The sequence below is a fragment of the Pagrus major genome, chromosome 5, assembly GCF_040436345.1.
Source record: "Pagrus major chromosome 5, Pma_NU_1.0".
Classification (NCBI taxonomy): domain Eukaryota; kingdom Metazoa; phylum Chordata; class Actinopteri; order Spariformes; family Sparidae; genus Pagrus; species Pagrus major.
This window is the reverse complement of record NC_133219.1, coordinates 19,593,625-19,614,405: the sequence shown is the minus strand read 5'-3', so window position 1 is coordinate 19,614,405 and position 20,781 is coordinate 19,593,625. Positions and strand designations below refer to the sequence as shown.

The window sequence follows — 20,781 nt, the reverse complement described above, 5'->3', positions numbered from 1 at the left end:
TTCCATAAACCTGCTCACTGAAAGACCGACTCCTACAAGATGTCCTGGATTCAGAAGCACTCCACTGATGTCATCACACTGCTGCTGCTGTCGCTCATGATGATGTCACTGATTTGTATTTTAACAGTGAGATGTTCGTGTGTAAAATGTTTGGTTGGAGGAAAGAAAAACTGGACTAATACAGATACTTCTGTTGCTCTGTTTGTACTTCTGTTCTGTACTTTAATGAAAAGTTGAGTTTTTCTCTATAATTCAGTCTGAGTGATGTTTTTGAGATGATTTGACTGAACTGGTGCCTGATGAAGCGACACATGAAGAGTCACAGCAGTGATGAGATTCTTAGAGACCCTGACATACAGTATGTCTGACACACAGACTGGGATCTTTGTGAAGGATAGAAACATCCATCAGAAACTGATAAGAGGTGGTGCTGTCGATCAACCTGTGCAGCTAACAATAATATTCATGTCAATAAGTGACAGAAAGTAGAAATAAAATGTTCAGAGTTCAAAATGAGCAGGCTGTGAACAAAATGTCTTCTTTGTCTCCATCTTGTGGCGTTTACAGGAAGTAAAATGTGTCCATGCAGTCACATCCTGTATACATACTGTACACTCAATAATGTTGATGACATCATGCACATGTGAGCATGTTGTCCCTGAAAACTGCATTAAGTCTGTTACAACATGAATCAAATGTAACAGTGAAACCGTTTCTTAAACTATGTTGTCTTCTTGTAAATGTTGATCATTTCTACAGCCTTCATACACTGTGTTAGCATCATACAGTCCTGCTGACTGACTCAACTTGTTTAAAGAAGCAAATCTTTAGTGACAATCTGAATTCTCCTTCAGAGCAAATAATGTCAGACACCATCACTACATCTGTGTCTGTACAAGCCTCAGTACTCCCTCTCTTCAATGAGGCTGTCTGTAACAGAGCTGAGGAGCAACACACTATCACAACTTCACTTTACAAACTTTATCAACAACTGGAAAGTTTCTGCTGGTGTTTTTTTTATTAACACAAAGTCTAAAAGGGAAATAAATATATATTTCATACGAAGATTGTTGTAAATTATTGTTATTTTTAAATGTTGAACTGCCATTTTTAGAGTTTATAATCCTGCAGTGAAGTTGTAGGAGGGTAAAGTTTAACCATATTTTAAATTAGACGCTAACCAGCCTGACAATCAATAAAACTCCATCAGTATTAAACAAGCTGCACAACTCTTCTCCAGTATGACATGTTTTATTCCTCACATGTTTCAGCTGTTCAGCTTCATCAGGGTGGTATGAGGCTGCTGCTCAGTTCATGAGTCATGTGACTTTATAAAAGAAATGTTACCTAAATGAGTTGGTCTGTCCATAAATGTTGATGTTGAAAGAGTTTCAGTGAGGAATTTGTTGAATCAAAGATTAAAATATGTAGATTAACCATTTTAACAGGTCAGATGAAATTTTTTTTATGATTTGTGTTTATTGTAATTTATAGTTTCACATGATCATTTGACAGATGTGTGTTGAGAAAATGGAAACAACCTCATTGACACAATTTTGTATCAAAACTGTGATTTAATGTCACATCATGTGGAGCTGCATCCATCTGATTTACATTTTATAAACATGTAAATGATTTAAAAATACATATTAAACTGAATGGTACTGTTGGTATTTCCTTTATGTTTAATCAAAAACTGAACACTGTCAATTTCCACTCGTGTTATTGATCATGTTTACACTACAACAGATGTCACATACAGCATGAAGAAGCATTGTGAGAGTTAGAGACTTAAATAAAACTAAATTAAATTAAAACAAGTTTCCTCAATAACTCATCCATTAAAAGTAAACAGCAGAATCTTAAACTATTTGTTCCCATTCTCGTGCTGTAGCTTAGTTTAAAATCAACTAGCAGCCTAGCCACTATACAATTAAAGTGGATATGTAGGCTAGTCAGCAATAGCAGGGCAATAGCACAATTTCAAATGTGAAAACTGTGTGGTGATCGGGTATTAGTTGTGACTGTGTGTCAGGCATAGTAATTGGCAAAAAAAAAAATCAAGTTGGCACCAGGAGTGATACGAGAACGACGCTAGAGGTATTTAAATACTCTGGAACTCAAACTGTCCATTTCAACCTTTCAGACTGTCTCAGCAGCAATCAATTACCAGTAGTTCATTTCATTTTTTAAAATCTTAATTGTCTTTCAAAAGTGAGAATTAAGGGGTTCCTCCTGAATGAAAAGTTAGGCACAGACACCAGTGTAACCATTATGAAAACTTAGCCTGGAGCCCTTCAAGAGTCATGAGTCAGACCACCATGGTAACTATTCTTTTAGCTAACAGGATAATCTTTAATTATATATATAATATATAATCAACTGTAGTACTTCAAACACATTTATTTTTAATTAATTGATGAAATTAGTTTAGACATTTTGTGAAAAATACATACATTTTGGGAAGAATTTGGGGTTCAGTTTCTTGCTCAAAGTCAACAGTAGGAGCCAGTGTGGTAATCAAGACCACCAAGTCATGACCAAGACCAGAGTGTATCGAGACCGAGACAAGACCAAGTCTTTATGGGGTTGAGACCAAGTCCAGACCGAGACCAAAGCAGGGCGAGACCGAGTGAAGACCAGATGCGAGTCCCACAGTGCATGACACACAATAACTGTGGAAACTGCAAACAAACAATTGATTTGAAACATCCACATTCTCATGAAAACACCCACATAAGACTATTGAAAATTCATAATCATTCACCTCTTTTATTGCCATTTATATTAGAGCCGACCGATACATGGGTTGGTCAATATTATCTGCTGATATTGTCCTATGACAGATATATATTGGTATCTATCTAAATATTCTTCAATATCGGCCAATATTAAGCTTTTTGGTTTTACAGAACATGATGCAAAAAAAGATGCTTGGAGTGATTTATGATTCTTACATTTCCAGTAAAGTTTATTGTTTCAGTGCACTGATGTCATTTTAGACAGTAAAGTTTGTTAAACTGTCAAATATCCATAATTTCCATGTATTACCATCCAACTTACCTAATAACATTTTTTGTGCAAGCTTTAGGATTTCTAGGTGACTCTTGTCTTGTCTCAAAGCACAAGTTATCAAACAATTATATAATTCAGTGTTTTCCCTGCAGTAATGGCCTTGACTGGTCTTGAAATGAAATCCAGAGTCCTCTTTGTCTGAGTCTGAGACAAGACATTCAAAAATGTGTCGTAAGGTCTTGACACCAAGACCGAGCTCGAGTACTACCACACTAGTTGGAGAAGAACCAGCTCGACCCTCTGAGCTACAGCCTATGCAACTTACAAGAGGGAGGGAATTGACATGAACGTTTTTGCATGGTAAATGACTTGACTGATAACACAGTGATCTAAATGATTATTTTCAGCACTAATCAACAGTCCTTGAGGCAGTGGTGAAAAAGTAGCGTATGTAAACAGCTTTCAGCAGCATTAAGCTACAATAATAGAAGGAAAATCTCCAGCATTAAACAGGCCAATGCATGTACTCAAAACCACTGAAGGGCATGAGAGTTCCTTAATTGCACCCGGGTCAGAGACAATATTACAGAGCAAGGCGGATCAAAACAGACAAGTTCGTGCACAGCCAGTAAACCTCTTTCACACACTGCTTTTCCAAATCTATCAAGGGAGACCAGCTCTTTTCTTTTTTTTTTTTTTACCTCTCTCCTAATCTACCTGACTTCAGTACCCTGAGTGCAGAAAGTGGCAGGTATTGTCTTCCTTTCTTCTCACTTTCTCGTTCTGACAGTAACCAGACACTGCGATGCATTGTCCCATTGTTGCCTCAATTACTGGTCAACTCGGGTTCAGAGGCATCGGCTTACATCGTTCCCTTTTCCTTGGACATGGGAAGGTTGACTGGAGGGGGGTCTGCAGGCCGAGGCTCTTTCACAGGGACCCAGAGGAGTGGTGAAAAGGCTCTGAGCCTAGTTAAGGATTAATGTTACAGCTGCACAATTGCTATTGTGGAAAAAAAAAAAATGGGGGGGTCAATGGGAGGGTGTGTAGAAGCCCAGTACGATTTCTTACTGGTTGCATGAATGACAGAACTTATAATGGACCTTAAAAAACCTGTTGAATTAAAGAATTAATTCAATAATAGTAACATTTCTGGTTGTTTGTGGTCAATAAAGATGATTTTATTACCCTGACAGGCAAAAAACAGGGAAAGCATTTGTACCAAGAATCATCATTTAGGGTCTTCAATGAGGATATGTTTCCAGACATTGTGTCACCAGTAGAGGGAGGAAGAGGATCAGCCACATTTTGCTGGTCCGTGTACTGGAAGGTGTGTGTTTCTGATAGAAGATGAAACAATTTCTAATATAAAACACTCTGTACTCTGTAAGGCAGTGGATGTGTTTTGGATATTGTCTTTAATATCATGCAGTGGGTTATGCATCTGCTGTTTTCCTGTAGGGCCTTCCTCCCTTTTCGATCATCCCTGTGTTCCTCCGATGATACCTGTCTGGTACAGCTTAAAGGGCTCTTTCGATTTGCTTTGCTGTTGGTAGTTTTAGTCCACTTTTTGTTATTGAGCTGTGGCCGCAAAACTTTTAATCTTAGAGTAAAGGCTAAGTTGACAACACAGGTTGGACTGCTGACAGTTATGCACTGTCCTCGGTACTGAAGATCATTGCGTGGATTACTGCCTTGCATGGCCTCTTGTTTCTTGGTGTAGACCAAAACTTATACTTAGTTCACCACAGTAACACCAGGCTGGGTGTGGTGATCCTGATGTGGGCATTTCGTGAATATTTTGCTGTCCAGCTTTGGCTGCTGCAGCACCTGTGATTGGAGGGACGCTGGAGTTCCCATAATGTGATATCACACTGAAAAAAACTCATTTTTGAGTATAGCTGCAGAAGAACGTATGTTAATATATAATATGATGAATTAAAGATAACATTTGGTAAACTATGAAGCCTTAGAGATGTAAAGAGAACAGAGCAATGGATGGTCTAAAACTAGTGTTCCAATAATTACAGCGAGCAGACTTTTCTATACCGTGTTTGTGATCAGTATTACTGTTTATATCATTCAGTGAGAGAGGAAGAGGGCCACAAACAAAGCCAGAAGGCCAGTGGCAGACTCAGGATGTTTAAGGGACATGGGCGAAAAAGATTACAGGGACACCAGCTGTAGGAAATCAACAAAATTATTATATTAAACAAGTTCTGCTCAAAGGTTTTTACTGTAAAATATGGTTCAGTCAGACGCATCAAAGGTTCACAGGTAACTTGATTCAGGATTTTAGGAAGTCCTGCAAGACGTCATCTTGCAAGATGTAGTTTTGGGGGAAGAAATTTTAATGAGATGAGAAAAATCTTCAGTGATTGATTTTCATGACTGAATAAAGTGAATGCAAGCGAAAGTTCATGCTGTTTTACTTTGTTTATACTTGTAAGACCTTTCTAAGTAGCCACCTTTCCAGCATCAAACTGTTCTGAGAATGGCTTGTTTTATGACCTTATGAAAGTAACATTATATAGAAATTGGCATTTTTTGTGAAATGTCACACAAGACACTGTACCATCAACACGATCTTAAGCTGTTATTCTAAGATAAAAGAAACGTTAATGTTGCTTTAATATTGTAAATATTACCTTTCTGAATTTTCTGAGTATTTCTTTTCCAAAACTACATAGTGCAAATGCACTTCCAAACCTTATGAGCTGGTTTGAGAGCAATTATTTTGCTTCTCTATGGAGCTGCAGTTGTCTTGCCAGCAAATACTGAGCGCTGCTGCTGAGTTTCTCTGAAACAAAACAAGCCCTCCGACAGTTTCAGAGTGAGCACTAGCTGAAAGAAACACAGAAACACCTTTCAGGAATTAACAAATCATCACTGCATATACCCCAACTGTTCCAGCCTGTTACATGTCCTTCCATGTTTGTGTGTTTTTTTTCATGTTGTTCCAGTTGTAAAGCTGAGCTCCTGCTGTTTCCCTCTAAAATGTGCAGGTTGCATGCTTGACCTCATCCCGGAGGGGAACCAATAGGTTACACATGGCTCTCCAAATCCGCCCTACGTGTGTGTGCATCTCCAAACAGTCTGGGAGTCATTTCACATATCTGATAAGTATTTAGCTCCACAGAAAAAAAACGGGGAGAGTGGGTGCAGATGTACCGCCGTGCAACCACTGAAGCCTGACTCTGTTTTTTCAAATGGAATGGTTTCAAATGGAAAAGTGAATGGGATTAGCTTGATCCACGTTTTGTGGCCCATATGCTTCTCAGCCACTGAGGTACGTGATACTGTGTGCGATTATGGAATAAATGGTGTTTTATTAAGAAGACACAACAAAACGGGAATGTAAGAAACATGCATACAGTGTTTATTTTGCAACCTGGACACATTAAATAAAACTACAAAGGTACTTCACTTATACAAAAGATAGATTATATCCCATTCACATACAAAATAACAATAATTTACTGTATAAATTAAACATTTCACTATTTTGCTATTTACAATTTCATGGAAACGATGTTTTGGCCCCTCCAGATCGTTTCCCACAGGGCTTCTGGTGTTGTTTCACACCATTGAGCACTACAGGACATTCACATCCACCACAGTTTGGGAAAAGACTGTTTCCGCCGCACAGAAGATAGCGTGGAATTTTCTGATTGAGCGGAGGATGGGGACAGAAAACGGGAGTTTGCATAATTCACCGGGCTATCCAAACAAATATGGCCTTGTTAGATTTTAACTGTCAGATTTGGTTAGCTTGTGTTTGATTTGAACGCACATTAACTTCCCATCGCTCTCTCACATCTAGGCTCTTCTTTCTCCCTCTCTCTACGCATGGTCTGCTCTGAACATCACAGACCCAGGGGCATGTGCTCTTGTCTTGCAATAATTAAGATGAGTTACAGTTGAGCAGACAGGCAAGAATATAGCACAGAGTCACATTTTTGATTTCTGATTGGGAAAGAGCGTCTTTTTATGAGTCTGATTCTCGAGAAACAACAAATCCATGGCTTGAATGTCACTGTGAGGCCGCATCATGCGTAAAATATAATCAAGTGCTCAGGATGCTGCACAAAGTACATCTTACTTTTTTTTTCTTTTGCTGAAACTGAATGCAAAAATGAATAAGTACTGTTCCGTCTTCTAAGTAGAAACAAATCTAAGTGCATCTTCTTTATTAATCCTTTCAGTGATTAAAAGATTTTCAGGGTGACCATCTGCAGAGATGAAATCTAGTCCCACGACAGGAAAGGCCCATTACTATGCCAATAGCGGACTAATAGATTTTGACCTTTCACAAGTAGTTTAAATGTCACAGCAATGCACAGAAAACCATCACAGCTGTCAGCTTGTGCATAGTACCATTTTGGTTATAATTCTGCCTCGGAGTATTGTTTGCGCTCAACATTTTGGCCAGAAATCGAGGTGACGAGTAAAAGCTTCCAGGTCTGCAGAATCTTGTGAAATTCAAGCAATTTACTGCCATCTGAAGAGAGCAGAAAAAAAAGCATTCCACCTTTTAGCTAAATTGACGAATAAGTACAAAAAGCACTTTGATGAGTCTCTCAAACGCTTTGCAGAGTCACAAAATTAAAGAGCGGACATAAATATCATCGTTCCCACACTGAATTACATAATATACAACAATATTCATCCCACCCTGTAATCAAAAGACAACTTAATGCGAACAATATGTTCAGTAAATGTCCAAGACCAGACACATAAGAGCACACATAGAAATGGAAAACAAACATTTCTTTTGAAGCCTTGTCCGTTACTACATGAAGAGTTCTAATCCAAAAGGTTACGTGTTCATCTCGGAAACAAAAAAAATGTCCCATCATGTAACAAAAATGTAAAAGATCCAGTCTGGAGAGGTGTTCAGTTGAGTGTATGTGTAAAAAGACTAATATTTAATGCTTTCAGTCACTGTACAAGATGTGGCATCATTTTCTAACTTTACATTTAAGTGGTGGAAACCCTTTTTGGGACTGAAACTCTTCACGTCCTCACTGATTTTCAAGAAGTGCAGTCTGTTGTGAGGGTCCGCTTCGTGAAAGAAACAGATGTGAGGAATCTGAGACAAGGGAAGAGGAGATCCTTAAGGCACTTGAACACCATCAAACCGGAAAGACTCCCACCCACAACCGAGCAGAAAAAACCCTCAGATCTTCCCAAGCCTCCCTAAATGGCAGTTTGTCTACAAACTGCACCACCCAGCCTCCCCCCCAGTGAATGACGCTGCCACTTCTCTCCACCCAAATCCATGTGAGTGAACGAGTGGGCGAGCGCGCTCTGTTTTCTCTGTGATCTTTCCATTTTTACGGCGAGTGATTCATTCCCTAAGTGCTGCGATATCTACCTTCTGCGTGACGTCTCCGTGTCCTGTTCCCCTCTCCTCAGAAAGCTAGCTGTCACGTAAAACACATCAAATAGAAACTTTGCATATGAAACCAAAAAGACAAATAAATACACAACTCTTTGGATGGGAGGATTCTGTTTTTTGGCTGCAAGTGTTCATCGTCCATATGAGGCAGTTAGAAGAGTTATACAAAACTGTTGTATCTTCATCCTTGCCTTGGTACTGATGAAGATTTGGTTGCCATTTGGAAGCACCAGGAGGAAGTAAACCTCCCTGTTTCCGAAACTGAACACAGACAGTGAAGCTAGCCGTTATTCTGCACCCGGCTATGTTGTGTTTTCACAGGTGAGGCTGCAGTCTGGAAGGGTTTTCTGGAGGTATATTGATTGTTAGGGACATCCGTGGGTGATGAAAATGGAGCCTCGCTGAACCAGAGAAGCTGCCCGCATGTTAAAAGCGTCCTTGAATCTTTGTCCGAGCTGCAGATCTTCCTCCATCTAATCCTTTGCTCTCCTCTCCCACACTGAGGTCACTGACAGCCCTGCCTGTCCCCCTCCTCCTCGGAGCTGAGCAGGAAGGGAGGGCCCAGCCACTTCGGCCCATGGGCCGTTTAGTAGCAGTCACTCACTCAGTTGTCATTAGCCACTCAGTTGTTGGCTTGTTAGCATAACGCCTCATAGAGTTTCATTGTCTGAGGTCCTGGCATCTGACGGCCCTTGTACAGAGTAGTTGTGGGTGGCGGTAGCGTTTGGTTAACAGTGGAGCGCAGCAGTGGCGCTAGTTGCCCACCAGGGGGCTGAGGTCGCCGTGGTGGTTCTTTAGCTTCTTCTTGAAGAGGGAGATGGTTGAGGGTCGGTACAGGATGATCCAAGGCTCGGAGGATGCCGTGCTCTGGCTGCAGCTGTCTGAAGCGCTGACCGTTGGGATGTTAGGAGACCTGAGAGGTAAAATGAGGAGGAGAGGAAAATACAGTGAGGACAGGAATGAGGGAAGAAAGAAGGTGATCAAGAAAGGGTGTCATACTGTGTATCCCTAATGTGGCTTTCCCTTACATGCCTGCTTTATACTTGCCAGATTGTATAGCCCTAATTATCTTCCACTTGACATCTCATTTATTGCACTACTTCTACCACTATTGATGGCCAGAATTGAAATATTTCTAATCTAGATATCTTTATTCACGTAAAATCTGTTTCCTAAATTGGTAACATAGGTTGTGCTGAATATTTTTTTAAAAATGATGTTGTTGTTTGGCAAAAAATTCAACTCCCTTTAGTATTTTATCAATAATCAAGCATCAAAACTTGGCTTTGGACCAACTTAAAGGTAATATTGATAACTTTTGAGTTTGCGCCCAGTATACTAGACTGCCCAAACGTTTGCTAGCTAGCATTAGCAACGTTAATGTTAGCCAGCATTAGCAAGGTTAACATTAACGTTAGCTAGCATTAGCAACATTAAGCTTAGCTAGGTAGGGTTAGCAACATTAGCTAACAGTGCACAAACTGGCAACCACTTGAGGGGGCAGATGATTCGAACAACAGCAGTGTTGTGACATGAATGCAATGCATTTAGTGGCAGAACGATATCAGTAACACCTCTGACACTTCCTTGTATTATATTATATAAATTTTGAGTAAATTTGAAATAAATAAAGATGAGGAAATATAGACCTTTTCATTATCACTTAAGAAAAAAGAAATAAATGTTCTGTTTGAAGAAAACGTTGAAACAAACATTTAGATTGGTCAATAGAAAAGTTTTGCCTGTGATGCTGCTCTGAATTTCCCCTGTGTACGATTTGAAAGTTTCTGGCGATTTCTTGTGGTAGCATCAGAAACAACACTGTGGCAGACAGGAATGCTAATCGTCAAGTGGCTGAACGCAACTCCAATTTGTATGTTTCTAAAATGCTTAAAATCACATTAAAAAATCAGCACTTTGGGACTTTAAACAAGTGAACGCCGTCTTGTTCTTTCCTCTTTTCAAACATAAGCATAATTCTACAGAACACTGCTCTGACATTTGATGCTTGGTTGACCATGCACACCTTCACTATCCTCTCACTTACTTGACTGTGATGTGCAGCAGCAGCTTTGCCACCATGGCTATGACTGTCAGTATGAGGAGAGCAGCCAGAGCGTAAATGGTCCACACTACAGAGAGGGAGCAACACAGTAACAAGACATCAGACACCGAATCACGGTAATGAAAACAAACTGAAGCAGACTGAAAGGATTAGCAAGGAAAGAATTATTACTCAAGCACTGCTGGTGCACCTGTTAGCAGTGTTCAGCCAGCGATTTGTCAAGAAATATTGATGCATTATCATTGCACATCTGTTTTCCTCTGGTTGGGAAATACATCAGATAGCCTGTGAGACAGTGCGCTCAGAGTTTGGAAAGAATAATATTTGAGTGAAGTAAAAAAAGCTGAGGAACGTCAGTCCACCCTGCGGAGCTTTCACAAGAGGCCTGATTGTGATCAGCAGGGAGACCCAAAGTAAGTTCAGTTATGAATCACTGACAGGAAAAAACAAGCGTCACGTAGCATTACTTCTATGTGTGATCATAGGAAGCCACTCTGGGCCGAGCTTCCAGAAGCCTCTCATCAAACTGTGTTGATTTAAATACTTTCAGAGAAACCAGGTCATGCTAAATGGGAGCTCTAGCCAAGAAACGTCCCCCAACGTCCCGCAGAGGTAGATAGAGGTGCTGTAGGTGCAGTTGATAATGGGTATGACATACTAGCGCTGTGGCCGGTGGTCTCGCCGCGTCCAGCCCACTGACCTGGCATGTTGTGCTCCGGTTTACCGGGGCTGGACGTGATCACGTAGAGGATCTGGGAGGAACGTCCGTTAGAGGTGCTGTTGGATCTCTCTGTGACACCAGCAGCTAGCTGGGGCCCCGCTGTGCTGGAAACGTCTTCTCCTTCATCCTCGCCATCTCCTTCAGCCTCCATTGTTCTGGTGTCCTGGCTTCTCAGTGCTTAAGAAACAAGAATAAGGGCTGATTTAGACAGATTCAAAGACAGTTGGATGTTCTTCTTTACAATACAAAGATTGCTTATTTTCATTTGGTCCAATATTCACTGTCTTTTAGCTCTGTTTTTGGTCTCCTCCTACTTCTACTAAAAATGTGGCTCTTTAGCAGCTAAATACTTGAATATGTTTATCAGCTGACCGTTGACTTTGTCTGTCTACCATTTGGTGGCGTGTACAGGGAGTTTAATTCACTGAAAACAACAACAGAACACAGATGAGAGTGGTGGGCCACAAAACCAAAACAATGTGCTAAAATACCCCAAAGTGCAGAGTTGGGTTCTAGAGGTTCATTTCTATAAACGAACCCCTTTGACATACAAGTACTCATGTCATTATATTGTTAATATAAAATGACTGACTATAGCTGCTTTAAAAATGTACCTTATATATCAGTATTATTTGTGGACAGTAAGTCACACAGTTTCCCATATTTGCATGTAATTACAGTTGAATATCAAAGGTGCATTTTGTGATTTTAGCCACTCATTCAAAATTAAACAAAAGAAGTAAGTATTGATCGTGGGAGCTGCTGTCTTCGCTGTTAAACAGCCACCATTGCTGCGGAAAATCCATCTACGAGACTTGTGACTACGTGACAGAAATGTTGATGGATGAGTTTAGGTCTTGTTATGTTAAGTCACGTTCGCCGGCTTCCCTCCTCACTCTCTGACTCTCTGCTGGAGGTGAGACCGACAGGTGCCCAAATGAAACGCACCACTACCTTGAATAGAATTACGTATTACTACTCGGGTTTAAACACTGATGGAAACATTTAGGATTGTGTTAATACACAACTCAACAAAGTATATAACAATAGTCTAGTTGTTTGTAGACATTTTAATGCAGAAATGTTAGATATTATTATACTATTATATTATTAAGTTATATACTTAAAGAATACAACCAAAGGAAAAGGGTGGAAATAAGGTTAGGGAAAATGGAAGAGGCAAACCAAACGTCATCTTCATTATTCAGGCGAATATATTATTTATTTTGTACATCTTGCAGTGTATAAATAATTTCTCAATCTTAGTTGTTAATTATTTCTGTCTTCTTATTAATCTTGTTGCTAATATTACTTTTTTAACCCATATTGCCTTGTGCTAACTGGAATACTGTGATAGTTCTCTGTAATGTGACACATCGCTTCTTGAAAATGTGACTATAAAAGGCTTTCATGGCACCCAGGGCGAGAAGTGGCGAGTGCTGTGTCCTGTGCTGGAGACACAGAAGAGGAAAAGGTCTGCCATGTTTTTGTAATTCCTACAAGTTGAGCACACATATCATTTAACACCCCTTTAATTATTCCTGTGGGCAAACTGGGCTGTGGCAGCAAGCACGCAGTAAGAGGATACATCGTGTCGATCATGTTGTTGAAAGTACATACAGCAGAGTCATGAGTGAATATGTAATACTAACAGCGCTCGTTAAGCAACGGATCGACTTTGCAAAAACACTCAAGAGTGCTGTAAACATGTGGTGTTGAGAGCTTTTTCTGTCCGCCCAGGACATGATTCAAAAAGTGTTTGCAATAAATTCTGTTTGTTTTAACCTGCTTACAGCACCAGATGGGCAGAGTTAGCTTCATAAAACAACAGTGCCAGAGAGCGTGGACTATTTCAACTCATTTATGTGTTCCCAGAGGAAAGCAATATCCTAAATAAGATCTCCTCTGCCTTTCATTTACGTCTCCTAAACATAGATGAGATTTATTTAAAATCACTGTGTGATTTGAAGCATTTTCTCCTCCTACTTCTGAGACACTGCTTCTGAAAAACAAGCTGTGGAATGTGTCATGCTGATATTTATGCGTTTCATCCGACTCATTTATTATTTTTCTTAATTTGCAGTGAGGTTTGGTGAAGAAAAACTTCTATCAGCGGTGACTCTGTGATTGTAGTCATCCACAAATCAGATTTCTCTCCAAGTGAGTAGCAAGCAGACATAATAGAGATATTGGTGATCACACTGGAATATAATTATAAGCTTGCGGCCACATTCACAAAACATCCCGAGCCGAAAATTAGCTCCCGTGTGCATGTCCGTCTTAACTTCAGGACCCCTATGTTTCTGCCATAGTGCCATAGTTTTCAGCATATTAGAAGTCCTGAAATTCATTTATGACTTCTGTTTTTTTGTTTGCTGTCCCAAGATTTCGAGTTCGTGAAAAAAACACGTGGTTATTTTAGTTAGTTAATTTGTTGTGCCCCACGCAGGTTAAATCAAACACCCAGAACTCCGTCTAAACACTATTTGAACCAGGCCTGCTCCACTCTTCCATGAATGGTGGTTGGATGTTAAAGCAGCGTGGGATTTCTTTTTTCCTTTTCATATAATGGCTCAACCTGACTGTGATGTTCCCGAAACTTCCCACATGTTCCCCATTTGCAAACAAAATACCACGCTTCTAACCCGGGCTCAGCTGAAATGCTCTGCCATCGTCATCTGAGAGCGTTTATCCTGAAATTACCGTTTCGACCGCTCAGCCTGCCACAGAGGAGATTGTAGATGTATTTAGTGCTGATACTCATTTCAACTGTTGTCTTTCTCTTTCTGTTTTTGTACCTGAGTCGCTATGTATTTTTCCCTCTATCTTGTCGTGAAAAACTCATTACTTCAGGAGGTGACCTTTTCTCGTATCATGTCTCAGACTCCATTTCTTGGCTACACGATGCCTCGTGCAAAACAAGAACCAAGATGCGAGCAGAGAGGATTGTGCCTGTCCAGAGGTCGGAGGATTTTGACCTTCGAATATTGTTTTTACTGTAACTCCACCGGGCAAGAAAAATGACAGAGCATTACAAATGGAGGCAGAGAGGTAGGAGCGGGGACGGATTGCCCCCCAGTGTAGCGAGCAGCAAGCTTGAATGTCACCTGCAGTGAATTATATGAGGGTGTGCCTGAAGAAATTAATCTATAATATCATTTTTGGTGCATTCAGGCAATTCATGCAAAAACTGACTCAAGAGAGGGAAGATTTTCTTTTTTCCACCTTAGATAAAGAGAATTTGCTGTGAGGTCTTCTACCCTCTGCGAGTGACATCACGCAATCAGAAGGCGCGAGTGTCACAGTAATTTGTATGTAGGCGGCATCAAAACTTGCTGTGCAATTCACAGAGGAGCACACTCTGGTGAAGCAAAGCAGCCTGCTGCAGCTTGATAAGAGAGTGAGTTCTTGGAAAAACAAAACATTATTTAAATATGCAGCATCACTCCGGGCTGTGAGACATTGACTAGCAAATGAAAAGAGAAAAGGGACTGCTAGTGGTGTGCTGCTAACTCCATCATGGAGCCAGTGAGTTACCACCTCACACCTGATCATGGAAATGTGGCTTTTGGTGGGTTTAAGTGGCACTGTAGCTCCGGATGTTTGCCAGAACTCAATCCAAACATTAGAAGTGGTAGTCTGTCGTAGGATTTGACACATTTTAAACAACCATTCTTCTCTAGATGCAATGCTAGAAACTCTCTCATGCAAGCGAAGTCCCACCTTGGTAAAGCAGAGCAAATCCTTGGGCCTGGTTGGTGCGGTCCGAGTAGAAGTACAATATGACGAAGTCGCCTGTGACGTTCACCAGCTCGCGCGGCGGGCTGCGCCAGTCAAAGCGCGCCACCACCTGGTTGGTGTAGCCATCCAGGAGCTCCACCATGTCCGTCTGGTCAGAGATGTCGAAGAAGGTGAAGTTGAAGAGGATGGCGGAGGATCCAGGGACCTGGACAGTCCAGTAGCAAACACGGCCAGCCCCGTACTTGTCGGGGAAGTCGGGGGAGTAGATCACTCCTGATGGAGAAGAATAGTTCCCACCGCAGGCCCCCACTCGTGCTGAAAGGAAGAAAACAAAAGAAAATAGTCAGTGATATTTGCAATCAGAGCTTAGAGGCTGTTTAGATTGTTTAGATTGTTCAGTTTATTAACTGATTACTAGTTTGTTTTTGGTCTCATGTGTGCCTCTGTAACAGACATCATGGTACTGAATGGGGATTCAGCAGTCTAATATCCTGATTTTATTAATTGGATGGGGTATGAGCCATGACGTGACTGATCCACTTTTCCACTGATCCATAAAATTCAGTGTTTACGCTATCAGTTACATTCCTCTGGGCTCAGCTGGCCGCTGACTCAGTTTTCATTGCCACACAATGTTACATAAAAACAACTAATATGATAAGTTGTTGCGACATAAACGTAGAAATTTGGACTAAAGAGAGGTTTTGGATCGGTCCTCAGTATTTGCAAATACCTAAGGTCAGTGGTCTTTGTCAGCCCCAAGCTAATTTGAGTTTTAGACCCTAGCATTACGTCAGGCTATCAGATTCAATTATTGGGAGAGAAAAGTTGGATTAGTGCAAAGTAATGAATCTCTAAAAACTCAAATTGAACACCTATATACTGTAAACTACTGTTTAAAGGTCCAGTGTGTAGGATTTAAAGGGGATTTAGGTGCATAAATGGAATATGATATTCATAATTATGTTTTAATTAGTGTATAATCACTTGAAACTAACATGATTTGTTACCTCAGAATGAGCCTACACAGGAAGCAGGTTTGTGTTCGGGAGCCCAGAACAGACAAACCAAACACTGACTCAAGATAGGGCCTTTCATGTAATATGGGTTTTTGGCGGCCACCATAGAAGAGGGTGAGGTAATGGATATTCAGTTGGTTGCAATCTGCAAAGTCATTGCCAGATGTGACTAAATCCTCCACACTGAAACTTTAAGTGTTTATATACAGTAAGGTGGACGGCTGTAGGTCTAATCACAGTTGTGGATGAGGTAAGCAGGTCTGATGGTGATAAGGAAATGTAATACTGTGAAATGTAATAGTTTTAATACTTACAAACTGCAGACACTAAGAGCACAAACAGGTAACATCACAGATACAGAGGCATTTTTAAGTACATTACCTTATATTACTTTTGAAACCTTAAACGTTTGTTGTCGTGTTTATAATTCCAAACCACAGCACAGATGTGCAAAGATCACAGCGTCAGAGCAACGCTAGTTAACACTCACTGTCAAAGATGATGACCCAGCCGTCTCCACCGCAGGGCTGGGTGTGGTCGCCGAAGCAAACGTGGTTACACTCCATGCTAGGCGACTCGCCGTGGTCACGAGAGTCCACTTCGTTGCCACAGAAACAGGCATATCCTGACTCCATTCCGGCGAGCTGCAAAGCACAAAAGGGGGTTATGCAAATCAATGCATCAGCAATTCAAAACAAACTTTGGGTAACACTGCCCATAATGCTATTCATTAAAAATCCATTTGGCATGGGTGCCAGTGAGGAAAACGCTGAGGGAGACTGAGAGAACAAACATTGTGAAGGAAACCAAGATTTGGGCCATTCTTTCCACTAAAAATATTCAAAACTTATACTTTTTCCATAAAATAAACATGTTTACATAACAAGTTCTGCATAGAAATAAACCAAGTTTGCATACTCAAATAAAAGTTGTTTTACAGGTTGTGAGTCTCATATCAGCTCTGTGTGAAACGCTTTGAACTCTTGGTATAAAGTCCGCTGCATGGAGCTTCTCCTCTCTTTTGAAATTAAAGAGACTTGAGTCCAAAGTGGCCTAATTGCTCTCATGATTACATGATGCTGTAATCTGAGTCTGGACGACCACAACCTCTCAGCTGATTAGACGCTTCCTTTCAAACACACAGCTGCACACAGGGCGTAGAGAATAAACCTTATTGAAATAGCATCTATCTATCTTTCAAATAAAAACTGTTAGTAAACTGTTCCTGACAGCGTTGGAGCAGGAATGTGAAACGTCAAAAACTTTCACACATCGTGACCTCGTCACTGCTGGCTGCTTGTTCTCAAAAGAGCTGTTGTCCTTCATTTAAAAGGACACCATTGTCCAGTTTTTTTTCAGGCCCTAAATGAATTCACTCAACTGAAGGTACTGCATCATTTCCCACTCTGCGTCTTCTCTCATGGAATAGGAATTTATCAAGCCTCCGCTCTCGCCAAGATGTATCGAGCTACGTCCTTGTTGCATTATTCTATCTGATGAACACCAACATGAATTCTTCTGGCGGAGCAAACAAGCGATGGATCGCTGTCTAACTCATCAGGCATGCTCTTTGTCAAACAGCCACACGGGATCTGTACTTCCGAGCACTGACGTTTCACACGCGCATTAAGGACAGCGACAGTCCAAGGGTAGGCAGACGATGCCAATCTGCCGCCACATCCTGTAACATCTGCTGAAATACGCGGGGAGGGGGGGAGCTGTCAGTATCTGTCAATGCAGACGGAGCTGAACTGGATCCGCTGAGACAGAAAATGAACACCTGGCACTGTTCGTAGCAGGGACAATGGCATGCCAGACTCAGAGATGAGCGAGATGCATTGAAGAGGAGGTGCCCACTGGGCTAATAACCATTCATTTCCAGCTGTCAGCCTTGATTGCTACAAGGATTTGTCATCCGCTGGTTGGTTTGAAACAGGAAGCTTGATGGCTGAATAAAGAGGGCATAGACTGCGCCGGGCATCATGATAATAACTGTCAGGAAATTGCCCGTAAATGCAGATGATTTACATAAAAGCTTGAATATCGTGAGGGACAGCTTGTGTCCATTTCAGACATGACTCCGGTTATTGACTGGAGGCTTTTTCATCCGGTGAGGGGACGCAGTTAAACTTTTTCAGCATGTGCCAGGATAAAGTACACACTAGAAACATTTGAGTATTTTTTTCCTTTAGTTTTGAATGTTTGAGAGTTAAAATCGACTTACCTTATATCTCTGCTTCCTACAGAAACTAATACAGTTCTGGATGGTGAGTTTGTTGGAGGTCTCGCTGGTGCCGGACAGAGTGGGCGGGTCACCACTGTCCTTGAAGCAGCCCAAGTTTCCAGGCACTGTAAGGAGACAAGAGGAGGGTGAAAAAAAATCAGTGACACATACAATCTGTATCACATGCTCACTTTCTATACAAATATGATGGGTGATTTATTTTTTTGTCATGTAGATTTTTATATCCAGGGATCCTTCCTCGGTTTGCATGTCATGAAACATACGCCGCGTGCCTCGGACCCTCATGTGTCTCATGGCTTGCTCTGAGCGTTGTTTGTGATTAACACTTATTCTCATTAACCCTAACCCCCCAAAAAGAAAAATCTATGATGATACACTCAAGAAGTATTCAGGCCTCTGTCTGCATGTTTTGGTGTGAATTGAGGAGGAGGAGGAGGAGGAGGAGGTGGTGGTGGAGGCAGGGGAGAGGGGTGAAAGGGACAGGGATGTTTGAGTCATAGTGAGAGAGAGAGAGAGAGAGAGAGAGAGAGAGAGAGAGAGAGCTGGAATCTAGAAAATGCACCCTGTCAGATGTGAGAGCAAGTTGCATCTGATTAGGGAAATAACGTTTTTTACATGTGTGACTGTGTGTGTGTGTGTGTGGTGAGAGAGTGAATTTTCTAAGTTTGATGTGCCAAGAAATGGAAAGAATTGTTCTGCAGCGCCTTTCCAGATGGTATCTGTCAAATGGCAACATGTGGAGGGAGGCCAAGTTCAACACCTGAGGTCTACATTGAACACAGGCTCAATTTTAAGCTGTAAGAGCACAAAAGTGATATTAGAGCACGGGGGGAGAACATTCATGCAACAAAGTTTTCAGTTTCAGTCTGCTATCTGAGAAAAACTTTGATAAATCTTTCATAAAACGATGAGCAACTCCTCCATCTCCATTTTCCTTTCACTTTTTTATACCCTCTTGGTTGATGCAGCCCATCACATGAATAAATACTGAACATTAAAATGTTGCTTGTTAGGTGAGACCTGGGGATGTATGACACAAGTAGGCCAACGATCACAGACGGATCACAGACCAGACAGATACATGGAAGATGGATGTCGACATCCCTCCCGATCACATTCAAGTCAGACGGATCAGCCCGCCTCCCTTAACCCACAGTGTATTCATCAAACACTGTGCAATCTTCCAAAACCCAGCGCGGTGATTAAACACCCCAAAGCCTTTACATTCAACGTAATAGCTCAGGAAGTGCCAACAAAGCCACCAGCAGTCCATATCCCACTTGTGATTTGTTTCTTATTGTGATTCAAACGGGCTCACTCTTGTTTCATTTCCACGTTCGCAGGTGAAACGGATTTGACAAACAGGGATAAATGCACAATCTGAAAGTAATTTCCACTGCAAGTATGAGAAATAATCTTTCCAGTCTAATTGGAACTGGTGTCATCTGATTGTAGCGTACACAGAAGAGCAAAGACTGTGTCTGAAATTGCAGTCGATGGTGCTCTGAGACACAGCATGCATGTGAAAATCAAAAGCATGTGACATAACAGAGTATTCTAGTTCGTTATCAAGCATCTGCAATTTTCAGATTCATTTCCATCTCCGAGTGCGAGTTAACTGACCCCAAACCATCTTTAATACAGAGCTCAAAGTGTGACGGATGTTCCTGGTTCTTAAATCGAATTTCTTGCGGTCTTGTAAACTCAAAGCGAGTGAAATCAAATCACTAGATAATATCTTACTGACTACGATACTGGAATAGTGGAGAATAATGTGGTTACGCCATTTGCAGTTATACAAGACTTTCTTTGAGTAGTAGTAGAAAGTTAATCATACTTGTCTTGAGTTATTTTGCCCAATACATGAAGTATGAATGCAAATGCAACTTAGCAGGGAACTCAGTGATGCAGTGTCTCCACGCATACCGATAAAAAAAGAAGCAAATATATTCATTTGATCATAAGTTAGATATCACACAGGAGCATTTCCTGTCTATTTGTGAACAACAACTTGTGTCACACTTTGTGGATGACATCTGACAACAACCGTGGAGCGGTCTGTCCCCCGATTCTGGAGACCAACACTGTCCTAGAACTGAACATCTCTGGAGTTTTCTCGCTCGTTGTGCTCGTCTTCTCTTCTCAAACATTTGTTGAAAGCTGCCTGCTTGTCTGATGACAGCCAGTTCCACCAGTGAACTACTGATACCCAGTTGTTGGCAGTAAGACGCAGAAAAACACATGATCCATTCTTACAAGCTTGTCATGATTCAATTTTGGAATATATTGGAATTCTACAAAGGAGGGAAAAAAGTAGGCAACTCAATTTGAATATTTATAACAACATTGTGGAGAGGCATCACTCAAAACTGCATGCATGAACCGAAGTAACCTCGACGAGGACCACACACGTGTATTGTCATTGGGATGCCAGTTGTTGCCAATGTTAACTTACTGGCTGGGACAAAAGCTCCTCTACATGCACAACAGATGCTGCAGATTCTTTCTGTTTATGTAGAAATGAGGCACAAAGGCTTTTTTTGGGGGAAAAAAGTGTGACAAGTTTGAGATTCC

General features: G+C 41.1%; 1 protein-coding gene across 2 annotated transcripts in view; it reads right to left on the bottom strand.

The window, feature by feature from the left end:
* Positions 1 to 6,371: 6,371 nt before the first annotated feature.
* Positions 6,372 to 20,781, bottom strand: part of kremen1 (kringle containing transmembrane protein 1) — a 61,320-nt gene continuing 46,910 nt past the window's right edge. Inside the window, exons 4-9 of one of the 2 annotated variants that reach the window (XM_073467151.1) lie at positions 18,187 to 18,311; positions 16,453 to 16,606; positions 14,926 to 15,258; positions 11,140 to 11,379; positions 10,464 to 10,548; positions 6,372 to 9,329 (exon numbers count right to left, since the gene is read on the bottom strand). In XM_073467151.1, coding sequence (XP_073323252.1) covers positions 9,170 to 9,329; positions 10,464 to 10,548; positions 11,140 to 11,379; positions 14,926 to 15,258; positions 16,453 to 16,606; positions 18,187 to 18,311 — 1,097 coding nt within the window. In that variant the 3' untranslated portion in view covers positions 6,372 to 9,169. The remainder of the gene's footprint in view (positions 9,330 to 10,463; positions 10,549 to 11,139; positions 11,380 to 14,925; positions 15,259 to 16,452; positions 16,607 to 18,186; positions 18,312 to 20,781) is intronic. The other variant, XM_073467152.1, reaches the window with a different exon arrangement.